Source organism: Globicephala melas, chromosome 16, assembly GCF_963455315.2.
Source record: "Globicephala melas chromosome 16, mGloMel1.2, whole genome shotgun sequence".
Taxonomy (NCBI): Eukaryota; Metazoa; Chordata; class Mammalia; order Artiodactyla; family Delphinidae; genus Globicephala; species Globicephala melas.
In genome coordinates, this window is record NC_083329.1 from 1,756,635 (window position 1) to 1,774,979 (window position 18,345).

Below are 18,345 nucleotides of genomic sequence, written 5' to 3' on the forward strand. Positions count from 1 at the left end.
TTTGGACCCTCCCTCCACCTGTCGATTCACCTGCCAGCTCCAGAGGAACCTGTCCTGTCCTCTCCCAGGTGCCCCTGGCCTCAGGGTTGGTTGGTCCTGAGGCCTGCAGCTCACCTGGCTTCACGTGCCTTTCTTTCTTTTCTTTTTTTTTTTTTTAAACGTCTTTATTGGAGTATAAGTGCTTTACATTGTGGTGTTAGTCTCTGCTGTATAACAAGGTGAATCAGCTATATGCATATGTATATCCCCATATCCCCTCCCTCTTGCGTCTTCCTCCCACCCTCCCTATCCCACCCCTCTAGGTGGTCACAAAGCACTGAGCTGATCTCCCTGTGCTATGCGGCTGCTTCCCGCTAGCTAGCTATTTTACGTTTGGTAGTGTGTATATGTCCATGCCACTCTCTCACTTCGTCCCAGCTTACCCTTCCCCCTCCCTGTGTCCTCAAGTCCTCACGTGCCTTTCTTTTCCCTCTACCCACCTTGTACCTCCTGCCACCTTAGAGCAGGGCCACACCTGCCACATGTTTTGACCAAAAAATGAAGAAACTGTCATGAGCCTTTTGGAGCACTGCTGTCACCAGGTGCAGAAATGAGAATGTGGTGACTACTGAACCTATTGGCAGTCACCCCTCTGCGGTCAGATCAGAAGTGGCTTCTGGGGAATCAGGGTACATGGGCCCCCTCTCACGGAAGGACCTGCCCTGATCAGCGGTGTGACAAAACCGTCGCTGTGTGTACACTGTTTCCGTCACTGTGACGTGCCAATGCAGGTTCTATTCGTCTGCTGTAGATCAGAAATTAGTAACCTTTCCATTAACCTCAAAACCCAAATCAAATAAAAGTCTGGGATCCTTTTGCTTTAATGACCTCGGATTTGAAGAAATTGCTGGAAGCCCCCGTCTCCCAGCCCTCCACGGTGGTATTACTGGTGGTTGGGCTGTGCCTGAACTTGCCAGGTTCCTGGGCCTAGGCTGGCTCGGCCTCCTGGCTGCTGTGAGGTTGACACCCAGGGAAACCCGGGGGACCCAGTGGCCTGTGCGGCGGGACAGGCTGAGCTCTTCACATCCCAGCGCTTTAAACAGAGGAGTCTTGACACCTCTGCTTAGTGCATTCTCGAATAGAGAAGAAGAAAGTTTAAAAATTAACTTAAATGATACCAATTTGATGTTTCTGTGTTTTTAACTGGAGCCAGTCCTGCCCTAGGGCACAGCGTGGGCTGCCACCAGGACCCAGGAAAGGAAACAGAGAGGTTCTCCCCTGGGGCTGCTCACGCGTGTAGCTCCCACCCAGGTGGCCTGGGGACCCCACCTGTCCACTCTGTGACGGGGCCCCGCTCACCCTTCCCACCGCAGGGAGGGCAGGGGGAGGTGTTGCCAGGTGCCCACACAGGTGCCCCAGGGAGAGATGTTTGCCTGGTGTCCCCACGAGAGAGAATCATAGGCCCTCCTCGGTGGGGACCGTACAGGAGCGTGTCCCCAAGGGACCGAAACCAGTGTCAGGGATCATGTCGAGTTATTAAATGCTGGAGTCCAGTGAAGGAGTTGACGCTTCTCTCTGGGAGTTGCTGTGTCTCCTCATTAAACAACTAATCTGGGGCTCTTTGGGGGGTACAGTAGGGTCCTGTCTCTTGGTTCTGTTCTTTAACTTGATGAAAGAGACAGCCAGCAGGTGTGGAAACTGGACGGTCAACCTGGCAGCGTTTACACTGAGGCAGATGCTGGATCCTGAGGGATCTGGAGACACCTGGTAGGTGGGGCGGGGGGAGGCCGCCCCGTGTCGTGTGCTTCCCCCGGAGCCCCAGCGTTGGGGAGACCTCACGTCTGGGGGATGGGGGAGAGTCTCCACGACCAGGTTCTACATTAAAGCCAGTGCCCGCGAGAGCTGGGGGTCCTGTCCCCGAGGCTGGAGGAGCCCTGCCTGTCGAGTGAGACCCTGGAATCATGCTCAGCCCCAAGGGGCTTCCTTCAGGCCTTTTGAGGAGCTCTCAGCAGTCGTGAGATGCTCATCGTTACATTCGTCGAAGCTCAGCTGATGGAACGAGAGACGTTCAAACTGCAAAGCACGTCATCCTTGTCCAGAACGACCGCAAGGACCTCAGCCAGCGGGCGTTCTCGTTTCTCGCACCAGCCCACGAGAATCTCACCACTAAGCTCCTACGAGCATCTCTCTGGCCATTGTCTGGTTTCAAATTCAATGTCCTATTAAAACAGGTAACCTCGGGGTGCAGAGGCTGGACGAAGCTTCCTCAGGCGGCCCTCCCGAGGAGACTTCGGCTGCGAGGCAGAGTTCTCAGGGGTCCAGGGATGGGCCGAGGTCTGCACCTGCCTGGCGGGGAGGCGTCCGGCTTTGCCATTTTGACCACACTAGGTCAGAACCTCCCTCCCCTGTCACTTCAGTCCCCTGTGGAAGCCGCGATTTCTTAAAGCTCTGAGAAGGACATGAGGGAGCTTGAAAAAGCCTCAGAACAAAGAGAAGGAAGAGACTTAATAACTGTCCAGGAAGGTAGAGGCGACTTAGGTAAAAAATGGCAACATGCCGGCCCTGTTACTGGAGAGAAAAGGACTACGGCAGAGGGGCTTGGGGGCTGGACGGCTACAGTCTGGGAGCACAAGTGTCATTAAAGACAAAAAGAAACTGTAGTCTGGATCTAGAACGGTCAGAAGTCGGTGGAGACGGGAGATATGGGGGGAGCATACAGGGGGTATCGTGGGGAGTCCTGTCCTGGGAACCCGCCCCCCAGCTTTTCACCTGCCCACCAGCTGACGTTTGTCCCATGCCTGCTGCTCAGTGCCAGCCCCGGAGGTGGCTGTTAGCTGTGGCCGCGGGAGGCTTGCTGGAGGCAGGGGCACGGCGCACACTCCACCCGTCACGTGCATGCAGGCGTGAGCGCCCAAGCAAGAGGAGGTGACAGAGCACCCTCGGAGGCAGAAGAGGGGAAATGATAGCCCGTAGGACAATTTTCAAAGACGCTGTCCGTGTTTTGAAAGCAATGCATAGTCTATATAGTTCTTATAACAGACAACTTATTTTTGATGTCAGCTGTAGAAAACGTCATCACACTTCCTGCACTCATGTGTCATTCTTTTCTGACATGGGTGGACCAGAGAGTAACCTAACTAAGTAGTGGATTTCTGTGTAATGCATTTAACTGCTGCGATGGCTGGAAAGTCATCAAAATAGTAGTCTTTTCTGTGTGTGTGGGTACGTGTGTGTGTATGTCTGTCTGTCTGCGTGTAAGCATGTGCCCGTGTGTGTTGGGGGTGCACCCTTGCCTCTCAGGTGGATGGGCACCTGAGCCCCTGGTGCCAGCTCGGGTCCTCAGGGTAACCGCCATGACAAGCCCAGCCGTGACCCTTGTGACACCCACTTTGGTGGCAGCAGCACTGCCAGGTGTGTGCTCTCTGGCATCCCCGGGGCGAGGTCGAGTGATGGGAGGATGTTTTCCCTCTTTCAGCAGCTGTGATTCCTGTGCTGCCTTGAAAGGTGGGCGTTGCTGACATAACTCAGCCTGGGACTGTGAAATGGATTTATGCTTTTTGGAAAAGATTGAATGCCGCACTTTTGCAATATGCTCTACCTGAACCAAAGAGAAGTGTTTTAAATGATGGTTCGCAGTCTACAGGAATGTATGAAAAATGTAGGGGGCTCACAAATGATATGCCATTTGCCTGAAAATGATATTCAGTTACAGTGGAGGCTGGAAGGCCTTGTCTGGTTTTCTTAGGTGTGAAATGAGGTGACTGTTTCTGCTTTGCTTAAGCATCGCAGAAATTATTTTAAGGCAGCACTTACAGGAGACAGTATTCGAGATGAAAATACCATTCATTACTCTCCTTAAGGCATTTCTTTAAGTGGGTGATACGCTATTGGTTCTTGGAGGTGAGAACATTCATGTATGGAAGTGGGGTCACTAGATCGTGGCAGACACAGAAAATGGGACCCCAGCACTCCAGGATTGCCCCTAGCACCCCATGTCCTACACAGGCTTCTCCAGGACTGGGGGGGGGGTCACTGGGGAGAAACCTCTGTTTCTGAGCACATTCCCCGGCAGGGTCCTGTCTGTTCACTTCCAGTCTTTGCAGGCGGAGGCCTGTGCGCACGTGGGGTTTAGTGGCGTGGACTGGCTTTGTCAACCTTCCCATCGTGGCCAGTGGTCTGCAATGACCAGGGAACTCAAGTCATCCTGCTGTCCCCCCAGCCTCACGGGCTCCCCCAGGAGGTCACAATCAGGGTCGTGTGGTGCAGACCATCTGTGGATCAGGGGTCCCCTTGGTCTAAGAGGAGATGCCCCACTAATTCCAAATTCGTCAGAAGCCACTGTTGGTTTTCAGGATAGAAAAGGTTAACTGTCTCTTCTGCCCTCTTCCTTGGGGTTAATCCATTTCCTTCTTCCGCAGCAGGAAACCAGAAGATTATTCTGGCCCTCCAAGTTCACTGCTTATATCTTCTATTTTGGGGGAATATACCCCAAGCAGTTGCAGATGTCCTGTTGACTTTCAGAATCCCAGAATTGGAAGAAACTTAGGAGATCGGTCCATTTTATAGATGAGGAAACTGAGACCAAGGGAGGGCAAACTTTATTGGATTAAAATGAGATTGAATTTCAGAGTCACCTTTTGAATTAAAAGATGCGGACGTGTTTTTATATCTTTTTGACAAGTTAGACAATTTTGACTCGTCTGCAGTGGTTCTTTATGTTAATAATTAAGAAAGCAACTTTTAAATGTTTAAGACAATCCTAGTGCTTTATTCAGTATAGTTTTGGGTGTATAGTAATTGTCCCATTACCATTGTATATGAGCTATCTTTGCTCTGAGGCCTGATACCAGATAACTTTGAGTCTTCACGTCCCCGGGACTCTAAGGGAACAGGTGGCTTAGATGGGGACTGATGACCAAGAGGTGACATGCTGGGAAGCTGACATGGACCCCTGACCTCAGATTAGGACACAGCAAGCCCACCTCGCTCTTCTTCTAGGGAAACGAGGTTGATTGATTGCCGAGCTAGACGTTTCCACGGCTAAGTCTCGCCTATGAGGAGCATGGCTTTTCTGTCCCCTTTGTTCCACGGGACAAGTTTTGCCGACTGTTCACCTTCCGAGGGTTGTTGTGTATCCCCTCCCGTCACCCTTGCCAACTCCTGCAGCATTTTGAGGGAAGGTGCTGTCTGATTGCTCACTCCACTTCCCCCCACTTCTCCCCGCGAACAGCCAGGGTTGTGCTGGATTCTGTACAGGCAGTTTTCACACAGGCCCCCTTTCTTCTTCCCGGCTTCCATGCGACCTTTCTGGGCCTCCTTGTCGCTCAGCCCTGCCAGGAGGAAAAGCAAACTATCTGCGAGCCCTTCCCCTCCCAGGGCTGGGCTTGATCCATAGACCAACCGCCCCCAAAGATCTGACCATCCTGCCCCCCTCACAGGGTGGAAGGGCATCACACACGCCCCTAAGTACTTCAGCACCAGGTCTTCAGACTTGTTGATTCTCCTCCACAAACTAGTTCTCTTTGACACCCAAGGGAGCATCTGATGGCAGCATCATCGGGGTTTGTGGAGAGGCCCAAAGCACAGGGTGGTTCAGCAGGTCAGAGTGGGCCCCGGAGTGGCCCTCGGGGAGACGTAGCATCAGCTCTTCCAGGACGAACGTGGAGACCCAGGCTATTACGAGAGGGATCTGGGCGCCCCAGCTGAGCCAAGCAGCGAGGCTGCACGAGCCACGGCTGTGAGGGCGGTGGGCTATTACGGAAGCCGCGCAGGGCGAGGCTCAACGTCTGTCACAGGCGCTCTGGGGGCGCGTGTGCCGCGAGGGCCTTCAGCGTGGTGATCAGGGCCGTCTTTGCAAAGGAGCCGTCACAGCGAGCAGCACCGTGCATGTAGCCCAAATGCCAGACTTGAAGAGCTAAGTTTTACAAAGATCAAGTGTTTTCAATAAAGGGAAAAAAATGAATATACTTTCTCAGAATCACGAGGGCATACACGTAAGCAAGACTACTCTCACTGAGAACTGCGTTACGGTGGGCACACAGGGCCTTGCGGTCAGTTTCCTCGCACTGTTTTTACAACGTGTAGTATTTGCATGAGATGAGAAGATCCTCCCATTTCCAGCGACGCCCGATGGCTTTGTTTTCTGTGCGGAGCCCCCGCATCGGCACACGGCCCCTCCCTCCAGGCACGGCCCGTGCGGACTGGGGAGGAGCCCAGACCCTGTGCTCAGGCGGTGGAAAGCTGCTCATTTCTACTCACAGCTCAGGTCTCGGTCCAGCAGCTCGAAAGTAGAGCCCAGGGTCATAACCAGGCCCTTCCACTTCGTTGCAAGTTCAAGCTTTTCTCCCCTTTCCTTGGGCCTTGCCAGGAGGCAAGGTGGGAGCAGGGAGAGTTCAGCTTCCTTTTTGTTCTCTGGCCTCCTTCACAGAGCAGGGGTCGAGCGTCCCAGGTCCTGCGGGCGGCTCTGGGGAGGTTCTGCAGGCTTGGTCTCCTGGGCAAGGCAGTGTCCCTGTGTCCCCGGCCTCTCTTTCGCACAAGAGCTGCTCTGGTGGCCTGTTCAGACACCACCCTCCGTGGCTCTGTCCTCAGTGCCCCCACCCCGGCGCAGGCCCTTGCGCTTTTCTGGCCGGTGTAGACCTCTTGCTAAGGCTGCCCACACCCAGGCATCCTTGCAAAGCCCCTCTGCCCACCTTGGGCACCAGCCTCCCACCCTGTTCCTCAGCTGCAGCGGCGGGAAGGGCTGGGTTCCGGGACTGCCCTGCGGATGCCCCCTGGCAAACCCCCGTTCCCGTCTGGCACGGAGTTGGTGGCTGGTGGGATCAGGGCCTGAGCTGAAGCCCAGACGGGGGTCCCCGGCTCTAGACCTCGTGACAGGCCGGGCTCTGCAGGACGAGTGGGGACAGGGTATCAGAGAATCTACTGTTGACTCAGTGGAACCACCCGCATTCCTCGAGGCTGGGGTGTGGTTGGTTGACTGAGGTTTGCTTTACAGTCCCTTCCCCAAGGCCGACGGTGAAATGGCCCTGTAAGTGGTGCTGCCAGGCCCGAGGCGAGCCTCTGGGTGGTGGTCACGGCTGCCCGGGACCCCAGTGGTCGGCACTTACCGCCCCCGTGTGAAGGGGATGTGCGTTCCAGGCTCCAGACGCACGCGGTTTGGAGATGTGAGGGCAGCCGGAAGCCGCAAGGTCTGGGGTCCACGCTTGGTCTGTTTGCCACCAGCCTGAGCTAAGGTTCCTTTAAGAGCCAGGACAAGCCAGCTGGCCCCTGGGGAGAGTCTGCAGGCCAGGCCACGCTTCAGAGTGACAGCAAGCCTGGCTGCGGTCCTAACAACCTCTGTCCGTCCATCCATGTCCGTGACAGGTGGAGGCGGGGCCTCAGGGCTGGCTCCCGTGTGCTTCCGCCTCGTCCAGACGCAGCACCTCTGTGGGGACTGAACTTTTGGTCCAGGTCCAGAACTGGCCCCGGGGCACTGCTGCACCTCTGAGGTACAGTTGTTAGTGGGGTGCCTGCTCCCTCACCCAGGCTCTGGGGCGACTGCCCTGCAGCCTGGACCTGGCTCTGCAGCCACTAGGGTGCCAGGTACCGATGCCCACTGTGGCACCATGGCCGGGCCCCAGGTGTGAGCCAAGCCCAAGCATGCACACACACACGTACACACACGTACATTTGTGAGAACACACAGACGTGCACACACAGACACGTACACACACGTACATTCGTGAGAACACACAGACGCGCACACACACAGAGCAGTGCTTGTTGTTCTCTCCTCCCTTCCACTGGGAAGGAGAGACCCTGGGACCTGCTCAACTGTGTTGCACAGACAGGAGCCCCAGGTCAAGCAATCCCTTCCAGACCCTTCCAGGGTCTCCTCGGTGAATTTATCTATTTGTGAGGCTGGTGTGTTTAGGTGGCTTGGTGTTTCTACTAATCCTTGCTCCTAACACCGTGGTTAATCTTGCTGTCCGTCACTGCCCGCAGACGTCTGAGGCTACACAACGTCTTTGAATAAGATGAAGCCTAAGTCTGTTTTCATATCTGGAGTCAGGTTGTTTCCACTTTCCCCTCCCTCCTCCCAGACAGTCACTGTCTGCACAGTCAAAGCACTGTGCAGGCCACCCATGGGGGCCAGAGTCCACTTTAGTGATGGGCAAACAACGGTAACAGGAAGTCTGGCCAGCATGGACCCCCAGCCCCTGTTGGGACAGGGCTCAGGGTGGCCCATCACGGCCACTGGCTGTTGAAGCCTACGGAAGCCTGCCTCTGCTGCCCACATTGGGCCCCTTGTCAGGGAGACCTGAGTCCCGTCCATTGTGACCCACGTGGCCTGGTCCAGGATGCGTGCGTGGCCAAGTGCTCCGTGGACAGTGCTGTGCAGGCTCAGATGCGGTTGCCAGGACCTCACCATGGAGTCGCAGTGGAGGCGTGGCCAGTACCAGTCGGCACAGCTTCCCGTAGGATGCACCGTGCGCACCACCACTCTGAATTCTCCAAGCCACTGTCTGTCCTTGTTCAGTTTTACAAACTGGCAGGACAAACAGATGCTAACGACGGTTGTTTTGGCCCCGCAGATAAAAGCAGAGAGCACAGCCGGGCGCCCTGCCCGCCGGCCCTGATGCTGCACGGGGAGACGAAGAGCCCGGCGGGAGACAGACCAGCCAAGGTCAGTGGGCTGCGAAGATGTGAAACCCCGGGCTGGGGGCTGCGGGGCCCGCACGGCCTTCGTCCCTGTTTTCCCACCTGGCTCTCGGCAGTGGTGCTTTGCGGTCCCCTGTGTGGAACAGGGCCGGATCCAGCAGGACAGCTCCAGAGCCCTGTGGAAGGGAAGGGGCATCCGGGAGCCGGGCAGAAGCAGCCTGGCCTTCCCTTCCTGGTCTGGGTCCAGAGCTCGCTGGCCAGCACTGCTCAGAGGAGAGGTGACCCTGGCCTTCTGGGTCCGCCGCCCTCACATCCCAGCAGGCGCGGGCACGGGCACGCGGGCAGCCAGGCCGTGCCGTTGGGCGCCCCTCAGGCGAGGCTGCGGTCTGCGTTTGGTTTCACTGTTACAGGAAAACCAGCACACGTTTGTGTTTCCTGAACGCATTAGAGTCTCAGGTCCTTCCCTTTGCTCGTGTACCAGACGGCATTTTATAGACTGTGAGCGCGGTGGATGCATTTCTCTTCCCACGACTAACCCAAGGAATCAGCGTTTATTGCTGCTTTTGAAAGTCACAAACGGCACTTTGGCCTCTGGCCTGATCTGTCAGCGACGCTGCTGGCCTCTGGCCTGCCCCGGTGTCGTGTGAACATTCTCTCTTCCTTTGCTGTTACCAGGTGTGTCTCTGCCTCAGCCTGGTACGTCCCCGTTCCCGCTGGTTGTCCTACCGGTTCCCTGTTAGTGACGTCCCTGGGCACACACTCACCTGTGGGCCACGCCTTCCTCCCCATCATTAGTGCCGATGCTAAATGGTATAAATGGATCACGAACGTTAGTGCAAATTAAACTGTTGCTCCCTGATGTAGGGTTTCTCTATGAGAGATTAACATCCGTGTCAGAATTACAGGTTTATTAAACAGATCGTCTTTCTTCTGTTTTAGCTGCTTTCTTCATCTCTGGGCTCTGTGCCTCTAATTCACTTTTATTACTTCGGTGTGGAAGGGAAGTTTTATGCCATGATTAGCCTTTTTTTTTTTTTTTTTTTTTTGCGGTACGCGGGCTTCTCACTGTTGTGGCCTCTCCCGTTGCGGAGCACAGGCTCCGGACGCGCAGGCTCAGCAGCCATGGCTCACGGGCCCAGCCGCTCCGCGGCATGTGGGATCTTCCCGGACCGGGGCACGAACCCGCGTCCCCTGCATCGGCAGGCGGACTCTCAACCACTGCGCCACCAGGGAAGCCCGAGATGCAACTTTTTTTTTTTTGGCTGTACGCGGGCCCCTCACTGTTGTGGCCTCTCCCGTTGCGGAGCACAGGCTCCGGACGCGCAGGCTCAGCAGCCATGGCTCACGGGCCCAGCCGCTCCGCGGCATGTGGGATCCTCCCGGACTGGGGGACGAGCCCGTGTGCCCTGCATCGGCAGGTGGACTCTCAACCACTGCGCCACCAGGGAAGCCCATGATTAGCCACTTTTATCACCCACAGGAAATCATAACCAGCGTGCATCTCAAGAAGGCGACCTTGGTAATTTGAGAATTACCAAGAGAACCCCAGCTTTGCCAAATTGAAATGTTAGTCCCCATCAGAAATCACGTCCCACCGTATTTACTTGAATAATTAGTGGGGGAAATCTACTACTCAGAGGCCCCTCGTTAGGTTTCATTCTTCAGTTAGCTTCATAGTGAAAATCCCTCCTCGTTTTTCTGCTTGGATTAGTAATGTAAACTCTGGTCTTGATATAATCATATATTTCTAACACAACTGTTTCTCAGTACTCCCAGTTATGCTATTTTCTCACAGGAAACAAAGACATTGTCTACCACCCCGAAATTCTACAAAAAGATCGTTCCTCAACTTATGAACTTAGGGATAATCACGTAAATTACAAATCATTTAGTCAGTGTAATTGTACGTCTCAATGAATGAAGGGCCCCAGGAAGCCCCCAGTAAGAGACCAGGACGGACAGGCGTGAAAGAGATCACCCCTCATGTCATGGATCTTACCTGTCTAACCTTTAATTGACGCGGTTCCCCATGGTCCTTGCGCAGAGGCCGCGCTAGACCTGGTCCGGATGAGCTCTTCATCCTGGCCCTTCCATCCATCCTCTGCCTGGCTCTGCCGGCACTGGCCGTTCTCTCCGATGTCGCGGGCTCGACTCCCGAGTGAACAGGAGGCAGGTTCACTCCGTTGCCTGTGGTTTTGCCAGAGTTCACGTGACTTGTTTGGGGGGTTTTCCTACCCTTATAGACCCTTGGTGATCTTTTAACTTTATATTTGAATTTTATGTTTCAGTGCTCTCATAACGTAGCACTTTGCTCGCTAACGATTCTGTTTCAAAGGAGGTTGGGACGGTGGGCATGAGTGCTGGTCCCGGTGTGGCCCTCGGGGGCCCTGGAACGAGCCTGTGGACTCCTGTCCTTGTGCAGCCGGCCTGGCAGCGGTGCCCACGTGGGGCGTGGCAGCATTGGCATCCTTGACTTTGAATCCTTCGCACAAATGGCTAACCGTCTCCTCACCCACACCGCCTCATAAAGCGCTGACACTGATGATGGTAGAAACAGATCCGCAGAGTTTAGGTGACATTTAATTTTTTTAAAACGAATCTAGAGCTTTGATCGCTCCTGACTTTCTCAGCTCAGAACCTGGCTGCTGCGTTGAATAATTATGCACTAGTATCTTTTAATCTCACCTGATTTTGTGAAAGAGAACACAGTCCTTATTATACTGTTCTAAATTTGAGATTAAAACCATGGAAACAGCTGATAGAAGAAAAAACAGTGTTTCCTCACCACTAGAATTTATTGTGCTAACTACGGTTTCATTTCTTTCTTATAGCTGTTCCGAAAGTGAGATGGCACTGACTTTAAAAAAACAAAAATTCCTCATGGTAATTCTTCAGTTCCACCTGTAGGAGTTTGGTTCTGTTTCCCTTTGTTTAAGAAAATCTGATACCTGTCGTACATCAGTGCAGCTAAATAAGTTCATCTGAATCTTGGATCCGTGTTTATGTTGGCGTCATAATTGCCCATGTTTTCTAATCTCAAACAACTTCTGTTTCTCTCCAGATTCTGACCATAATGAACAGTGATCAAGTGTCCCAGCCATAGTTTTTTTTTTTTTTTTTTAACTTTAGGGAATAATCTTCATTTTCTTCTGGGTGATGTCATATTCAAACATTCTTTATTTTCTACCTGAAGACAGAGACAGAGCGATTTTCAAACCCAGCTGTGCACCACAGTCACCTGCACAATGTAGAACACGCCCTGAACTCTGCCCTCACGTGGATGCTCTAGAAGGAGGGGGTGGGGGGAGTCACTGCAAGGACACAGGCTTGTCACTTCCCCTGCCGTCAAGGGACGGGACGGCCCAGCCCAGCCACACCTGGGACCCTCACTGCTCCAAGGTTCTCTGCCGCTGAAGGCAGTGTTTGGCCGTAGAGTGACTCCAGCCCCTGGGTCAGCCCATCTCCAGAGACGAATCCAGTGGGAGTTTCTGCCCCCAAGACACCGAGGCATCTGGAAGCAACCTCTCAGCCACCGCCACCTGTGTCTGTTTCTACAAAAGCAGGCAGCTGAGCCCATTTGGGATAATTAGAGGGAAGCCTCAGTCTGAATCACTCAACACGGTCAGTGGCACCATTAATTCTAAATTCTCATGTGGCTGCCGGGTCCCATTAGCTGGCTCTGCTGAGCAGGTCATTACCTAATAGCTGCTGTGGGCAGGTCTGTCTGCAGAAGACTTGTTATTCTTTACTCGGTTGCCTGTAGCTGAAGAGGACTGTTTAATTTTTTTAAAGTTCTCTCCTTCTCTCTCTGCTGAAAGGAGGTTCCATCGATCCTAGTGACGGGCGAAGACAGAGCGGCCAAAGGCACAAGACCCGTGGCCTCCACCCCGGTGCCCGGATCCCCCTGGTAAGACACCCGGCGGCCGGGAGCCCTGTCTGATCCAGCACTTGCTTGTTGTCACCAGAGAGAAATGCATACTCCGTCGGTAATGCTGTTTTAAAAAATTAACTTGCAGCTCCTGGCAGGCAGCTCTCCACACTGTGGCCACCTTCTGCCGAAAAATAGCATTTAAGTGATAAGTTATCCTGCTCGAATATATTTGCAAATATGTATTCAAATAGTAATGTTGTTGCATATGTATCCGTGAAAGGCAGTGTCTGAAGAGACGGCAGCACGCCTTGAGCTTCAAAGGTCTTTCCCTCTACTCCAAGAAGAGCGTAACTGAATAGCTGTTAATTAAAGATGTGTCTGGCTCTCTGCAGCTGCCCTGTGAGGATTCCTGATCTTTGAGTACGCCACACTCAAAGCGCCCTCCACGAGGGAGCCACTGGCTTTGCTTTTTTAAATGTCCTTTTATAATGGAGTAATTTGGAAGCAGAAAAAAAGGTTATTATAGTAAAATTAGCTTTAAAACCTGAAGATTAGATTGCAGGATACAGTTGGGAGGAACAGCTAATTTAGAGAACAGAAGTAGAACCATTGGCATCGTTTAATGCACCATCAGGGCGGAAGCAGCAGCCGTCCGTGGTCCCAGGCTGTGGCATTCGCCCTCCATGGTGTCCTGAGTGACGTCTGGCATCTGTCCTGCCCTGCAGCCCTGCCCCGGTCACCTGCTCACTGCGAGAACCTGTGCTCTTAACTGGACAGGCGGGGCACCCGCTCCTCTGGTCGGTCAATGGTCGGTGTTGCGGGCACCCGGGGGCCCCCCGCCCTCTGCCTTTAGCTGAAATGTTCGGCACCCTGAGGATGCCTCACGGGTCCGGGCTCCCTGTGCTAACACGCCTGCAGAGTGTCCTGCAATGAATTCAGTTGGTTTCTGACACCAACTCCTGGGTTAGCCAAAACCCCGCAGGCTGAGTGAGGGCTCAGTCCCACCCCTCTTCCCCTCCTTCAGACCCAGCCGGCTTGCCGGCATCTCTGTCCAGCTGATTGCGAACTCAGGGCTTCCCACGACCTCCCCTCGGTTTGAGAATTTGCTAGAACGACTCACAGAACTTAGAAGGGTGATTTACTTATGATAGCGGTTTTATTATAAGGACACAACACAGGAACAGCCAGGTGGAAGAGAGGCACAGGGCAAGGTGTGGGAGGGGTCTCGGGGCCCCCATTCCCTCTTGGGGGCATCACCCTCCCAGGACACCAACGTGGTCACCACGTTCAGCCTCTCTGACCTGAAGGAGGTTTTATGGACGTCTTATTACTAGGCACGCCCTCTCCCCTCCTGGAGGGCGTGAGGTGAGGCCACAAACCAACCCTCTCGACCCGTAGCGGGTCCTTCCGGGCCCAGCCCCGTCCTCCAAGAGTCACCACATGGGGCATGGGAGCAGACTCGAGTGTGCTCAGAGGGGCTCCTTGTGAGTAAAAACAGACGCTCAGTCACTTAGCTAATGCCAAGGGCTTTAGGAGCCTGGTGCCAGGAACCGAATGGGGGACAAAACAAAATTAAACGATTTATTTTTTATGACGCCACGAATGCTGTTTGGGGTCTTCTGTAACCAGACTCCTCACATGTGTTTCTAAGGCCAGCTCACTTTGCCACAAATCGTACTGGGGGTGAGAATAGATTCAGTGCGGGCACGTGGCCCTGCTACTGTGCACGTGGTGCTGCCCTTGGGGATTATAACTGGGGAGAGGACATGACCTTGGGCCCGAGAAGCTTCTGATTGTGGAAGCTGTGGTGTCAATTCCTCAACAGTACTGTGTTACAGCACAAAATGCTTCCTGAGGTCCTGGAGTCACACCGTCCTCGTCTGCCGCTGCCCCTCCGTGTGGGTCCTTGGCCTTGAATTATTAATCAGGCTTCCAGCCCCGTGGCGGCCATGGAGGGAGCCACCCTCTCCTGACGTACAGGCTGTCACACGGCACGAGCAAGTCGTGCCGCAGGGCAGGCGTGTCCAGGCCGCGGTCCGGACTTTCAGATGAGGCCGTGCTGCGCTTTCTGAGTGGGAGTTAGGCCCGCCGGCCGGACCTGGGCATCCTTCCCACCTCTGCTCCCCTATTTCCCTGCCTTCCTGACTCAGTCCCACCTGAGCGAGGCTGCCCGGCCTCACTGAGCAGCCCGGGGTAAAGGGTGCCAGTGTGTAAAAAACCCCACACCTGGGAGGCTGGGTCTGTGCATCCCCTGAAAAGTGGAAGAGGGACCTGGACCTCGCAGGGAGCAGGGGGGCGTAGGGGCAGCACCAGACCGGCTTCTACTGCAGCCTCCCTCCCTCCCGACTGGGGGAGGCTGTGTGCAGCGTGGTCTGACGCGCCCTTAACCTTGGTGTTGCACCCACGGAAGCCTTGGTGAGGACACGCCCTGCGTGACCGCAATGTGCCTCTGGGAAGAGCTCCTCTGCCCTGGGGGCTGCACCCGTTGCACCCAGTGAGCTCGGGTCACCCACCACGACCCCCTCCAGGGAGCGGGCTAGTCGTCAGCCTGGGCCTGGGGTCAGCCAGGTCCTCAGGAGACGAAGGACAGAGAGACCTCCTGGAGGTGCGGGAGGCCAAAGCACTGCCTCCTCCACCTGTCGTCCCCGCCGGCCATCGCAGGCCAGGAAGCTTGAGGAAGCCCTCGCCCAGACCGAGAACGTGCCAGGGACCCGCTGCCTTTAACTCTCTGGTAAGCAGGGATTCACAGTGGGGCGTCCACGCGACAGTGCACTGGGGAGACTGGGGGAGGTGACTGGGTCTGTAAGAGTCAGTGAGTCCAGGGATCCCGGCGGGTCTCCAGGCGCTGTCAGAGGCTGTGGTGACCAGAGGAGGGGGCAGGGCCGCGGGAGGGCTCGGCTGTCTCCCCGAGTGGGTCTCCACCTCTCACGGCCGAGCGCCCGGAGTGCCTCTGTGTCTGAAGTCACTGTGTTCTTCCCTTGACGGTGCGTCCTCTCCATGGAGGTCCCCAGCCGGTCAAACTCCGGGCCCGCTCCCGCCGAGCCGACCCCCATCTTGCCCTCTTAGGCTGGTAGGGAAGCCAGCACTCAAACTTCCCTGCAGTGAAAGACCCCCAGGATGAGGAAGCTGGACTCTGCAGCGGGTCCCCGGCACATTCTCTGCCTGGCTGAGGGCATCGGCTGGTTGCTGTAACAGCAGAGGAGGAAACGCTGACTGTTCCTGAAGGCGGCTTCTCCTGGACGCCCTGGGCCTCGGTCGAGATGGAGCCGCCCGGAAGGCGTGTGTTCCGTGAAGATGGTCTGGGGTCCTGGACGACGTTCTGATGTGAGAACAAGCCTCCTGCGGGGGCCACTCTCTCCGCAGGGCTGCCTGACGCTTCTGTGCTGTCCCCTGTCTCCACCACTTGAAAATGGGACCATAAGTTCATGGTCAGTGACTGAGGGCTGGCAGGCAGCATCTTTCAGGAGCTACACAAAGAAGTTAAAGCAAGTGGGGTCTTCAGGGGCACAGGTGGATCCCCTCCTCCAGGCAGCTCCCACACTGCCAGGGTCTTGGGGCCCTTCCAGACGCCTGTGTCCCAAGCTGGGAGCTGAGGACCCGCGGGTGCTTCCCCTGCACACGCGAGGCGTTCCTGTGGCTGGTCACTGCCCTCATCTCCAGCCGGCAGGTTATCAGGTCACTAAACGCACATTGGTGTCAGTGGGCGCGGCAGCCGGAGGTGCCCAAGCTGGAGACCAGGCTTAGAGGGTGAAAAGCAACACGCCGGTGTGTCCTGTGCTCTCAAGGCCCCCCTGAACCTTGACCTCACTTCGGACACAGGTTGTGTGGTCCACCCGCATGGAGCGGTTCTGCAGCACACCAGCTGGGTGTCCCACAGGCCAACCCATCTGACACTGTCAGACCCCACGTTCAGGGCTCAGACCCACAAGACGGTACCCCCTCTTCAGATGCCGAGTGAAAGTCCAGGTTGTCACCTGTGCTTCTGACCGACCGGCTCTAAATCAAGGTTCGAAGCACCTCCTTCTGTGTTCAGTTAATTTGCTAGAGCGACTCACAGAGCTCAGGAAGACCGTCTACTTACTAGGTCGTCGGTTGTTATACAAGGGTACAACTGGGGAGCAGCCAGATGGATGAGCTGCACAGGGTGAGGTATGAGGAAGGGGCTCAGAGCTTCCATGGCCCCTCCAGGCATCACACTCCCCAGATCTCACATGTTCCCCAACCTGGAAGCTCTCCAGTCCTTGTGGGGTTTTATGGGGGCTTCATCCCATAGGCACGGTTGATTAAATCATTGGTCGGTGGTGACTGACTCAACCTCCAGCCCCTCTCCCCTCCCCAGAGGTTGGGGAGGGGACAGAAATTTCCCACCTTCTAATCACAGGCTTGGTCCCCTGGTCACCAGCCCCCTTCCTTAAGGACCTTCCCAGAGTCCCTCACTGACATGAACTCGGGCGTGGAGGAAGGAGCCTGGGATGTGAGTAAGAAGACGCTCCTCCCACCTCGACCCCTCCTCCCTCCTCCCTTGGGAAGAGTTTAGGAGCTCTGCGCAGAAACAGGGACGGGGACCAGATACACATGTCTGGGCATAAATCACGGTATCCCAGGAGGGAAAGTGGGAGCGAGGTTTCTACTCTCCCTCAAATCTTCATGTCTGCGGGCCCCGGTGTGCCTCACCCAACCTGCCCGGTGAAGCCGGGGCTGCTCAGTCCTTCCAGGTCAGCCCTTTCCCAGGGACAAAGGTGGGCAGAAAGAGGAAAGGAACAGAGAGCAAAGGACACGGAGGTGCTGCCTTTTCAGCTCAGAGACCTCAGCCCTGGGGATGTGACCCAGTGAATGTCCTGCAGATGGGACACTCCTCCTGGGACAGGGCGCTTGGGGGCAAGCAACAGGTGCAGAGAGGGACCTAGGTGTGTCTCTGTCGGGGGTGGCAAGGCATGTACCCCTCTCCCCACTGGGCTGAGATGGACGCTTGGAGAGAGAAGCAAAGATGACTTCCATCTTGCAGAACCCATAAACATCTGGATTTGCAATGTGAAAGTGAGTGCAGGGATCCTTTTGTATGACAAACCAGCAGTCCCTGATTCCATGCGCTAAAATCCAGATCTTCCTATAATAGGGCTGCTAAGTCTGGATGCTTTGTACTGGACCTAACTAACTCTGGTGCACTAATTATGTCCTCTGGGATCTGCGGACAGATAAAGAGAAGAGGGGATGTGGCAACCATCCAGAAATTTTACAGCGGTGATTAAAGCAGAGGAACGTATACATATTACTTAAAATGTGCGTAAAACAATACATAAAATTAATTTTGCATGTCACAGCTGGCTTGGTCTAGTTGAGACCAACCATAACAGGTGGATAAGCAGATTTCTCTTGGGGAATCACGTTTATTTACCTGGCCACCAGCTCCTTGCTTCAGTCCCACACGTGTCCCTACGGCACAGGAACTGGGTTTTTTGTAGCCTAGCTAGGAACATGTGCCGTGCTAATTGTTGCCACTCCTCTATCTCCCAGGTGATAATCCCCTACTAAGTCCCTAATTAGCTCCTCTCTTCCCTTGCTGGAGAGGCTCAGTGGGTGGTGAAAGTAGGAGGTTGTGAATGTTTCCTACACCGTGGTCCTGGGCGCTGGCTCTTCCCTGCGATGAAGGTGTGGTGTGGGCGTCCACGGACGCAGCCCCGGGCGCTTACAGAGCCAGTGCATCCCCGAGGCAGCGAAGGTACAACACAGACCCATCCAGCATCGGGGAAGAATTGGCCCAAGTCGATCCCCCAGTGGAAAGCTTCTTTCTTAATAGCCAGGCTTGGAGCCAGAGGGGCGGGTACCCAGGAAACTGAGATGCTGAACTGTGTCCACCT

The 18,345-nt window shown here is 55.1% G+C and overlaps 1 protein-coding gene across 1 annotated transcript in view; it reads left to right on the forward strand.

The window, feature by feature from the left end:
• Positions 1–18,345, forward strand: part of TCERG1L (transcription elongation regulator 1 like) — a 193,958-nt gene that overhangs the window by 116,114 nt on the left and 59,499 nt on the right. Inside the window, exons 5-6 of the mRNA XM_060286295.1 lie at positions 8,550–8,641; positions 12,435–12,523. Of these exons, the coding sequence (XP_060142278.1) occupies positions 8,550–8,641; positions 12,435–12,523 (181 nt within the window). The remainder of the gene's footprint in view (positions 1–8,549; positions 8,642–12,434; positions 12,524–18,345) is intronic.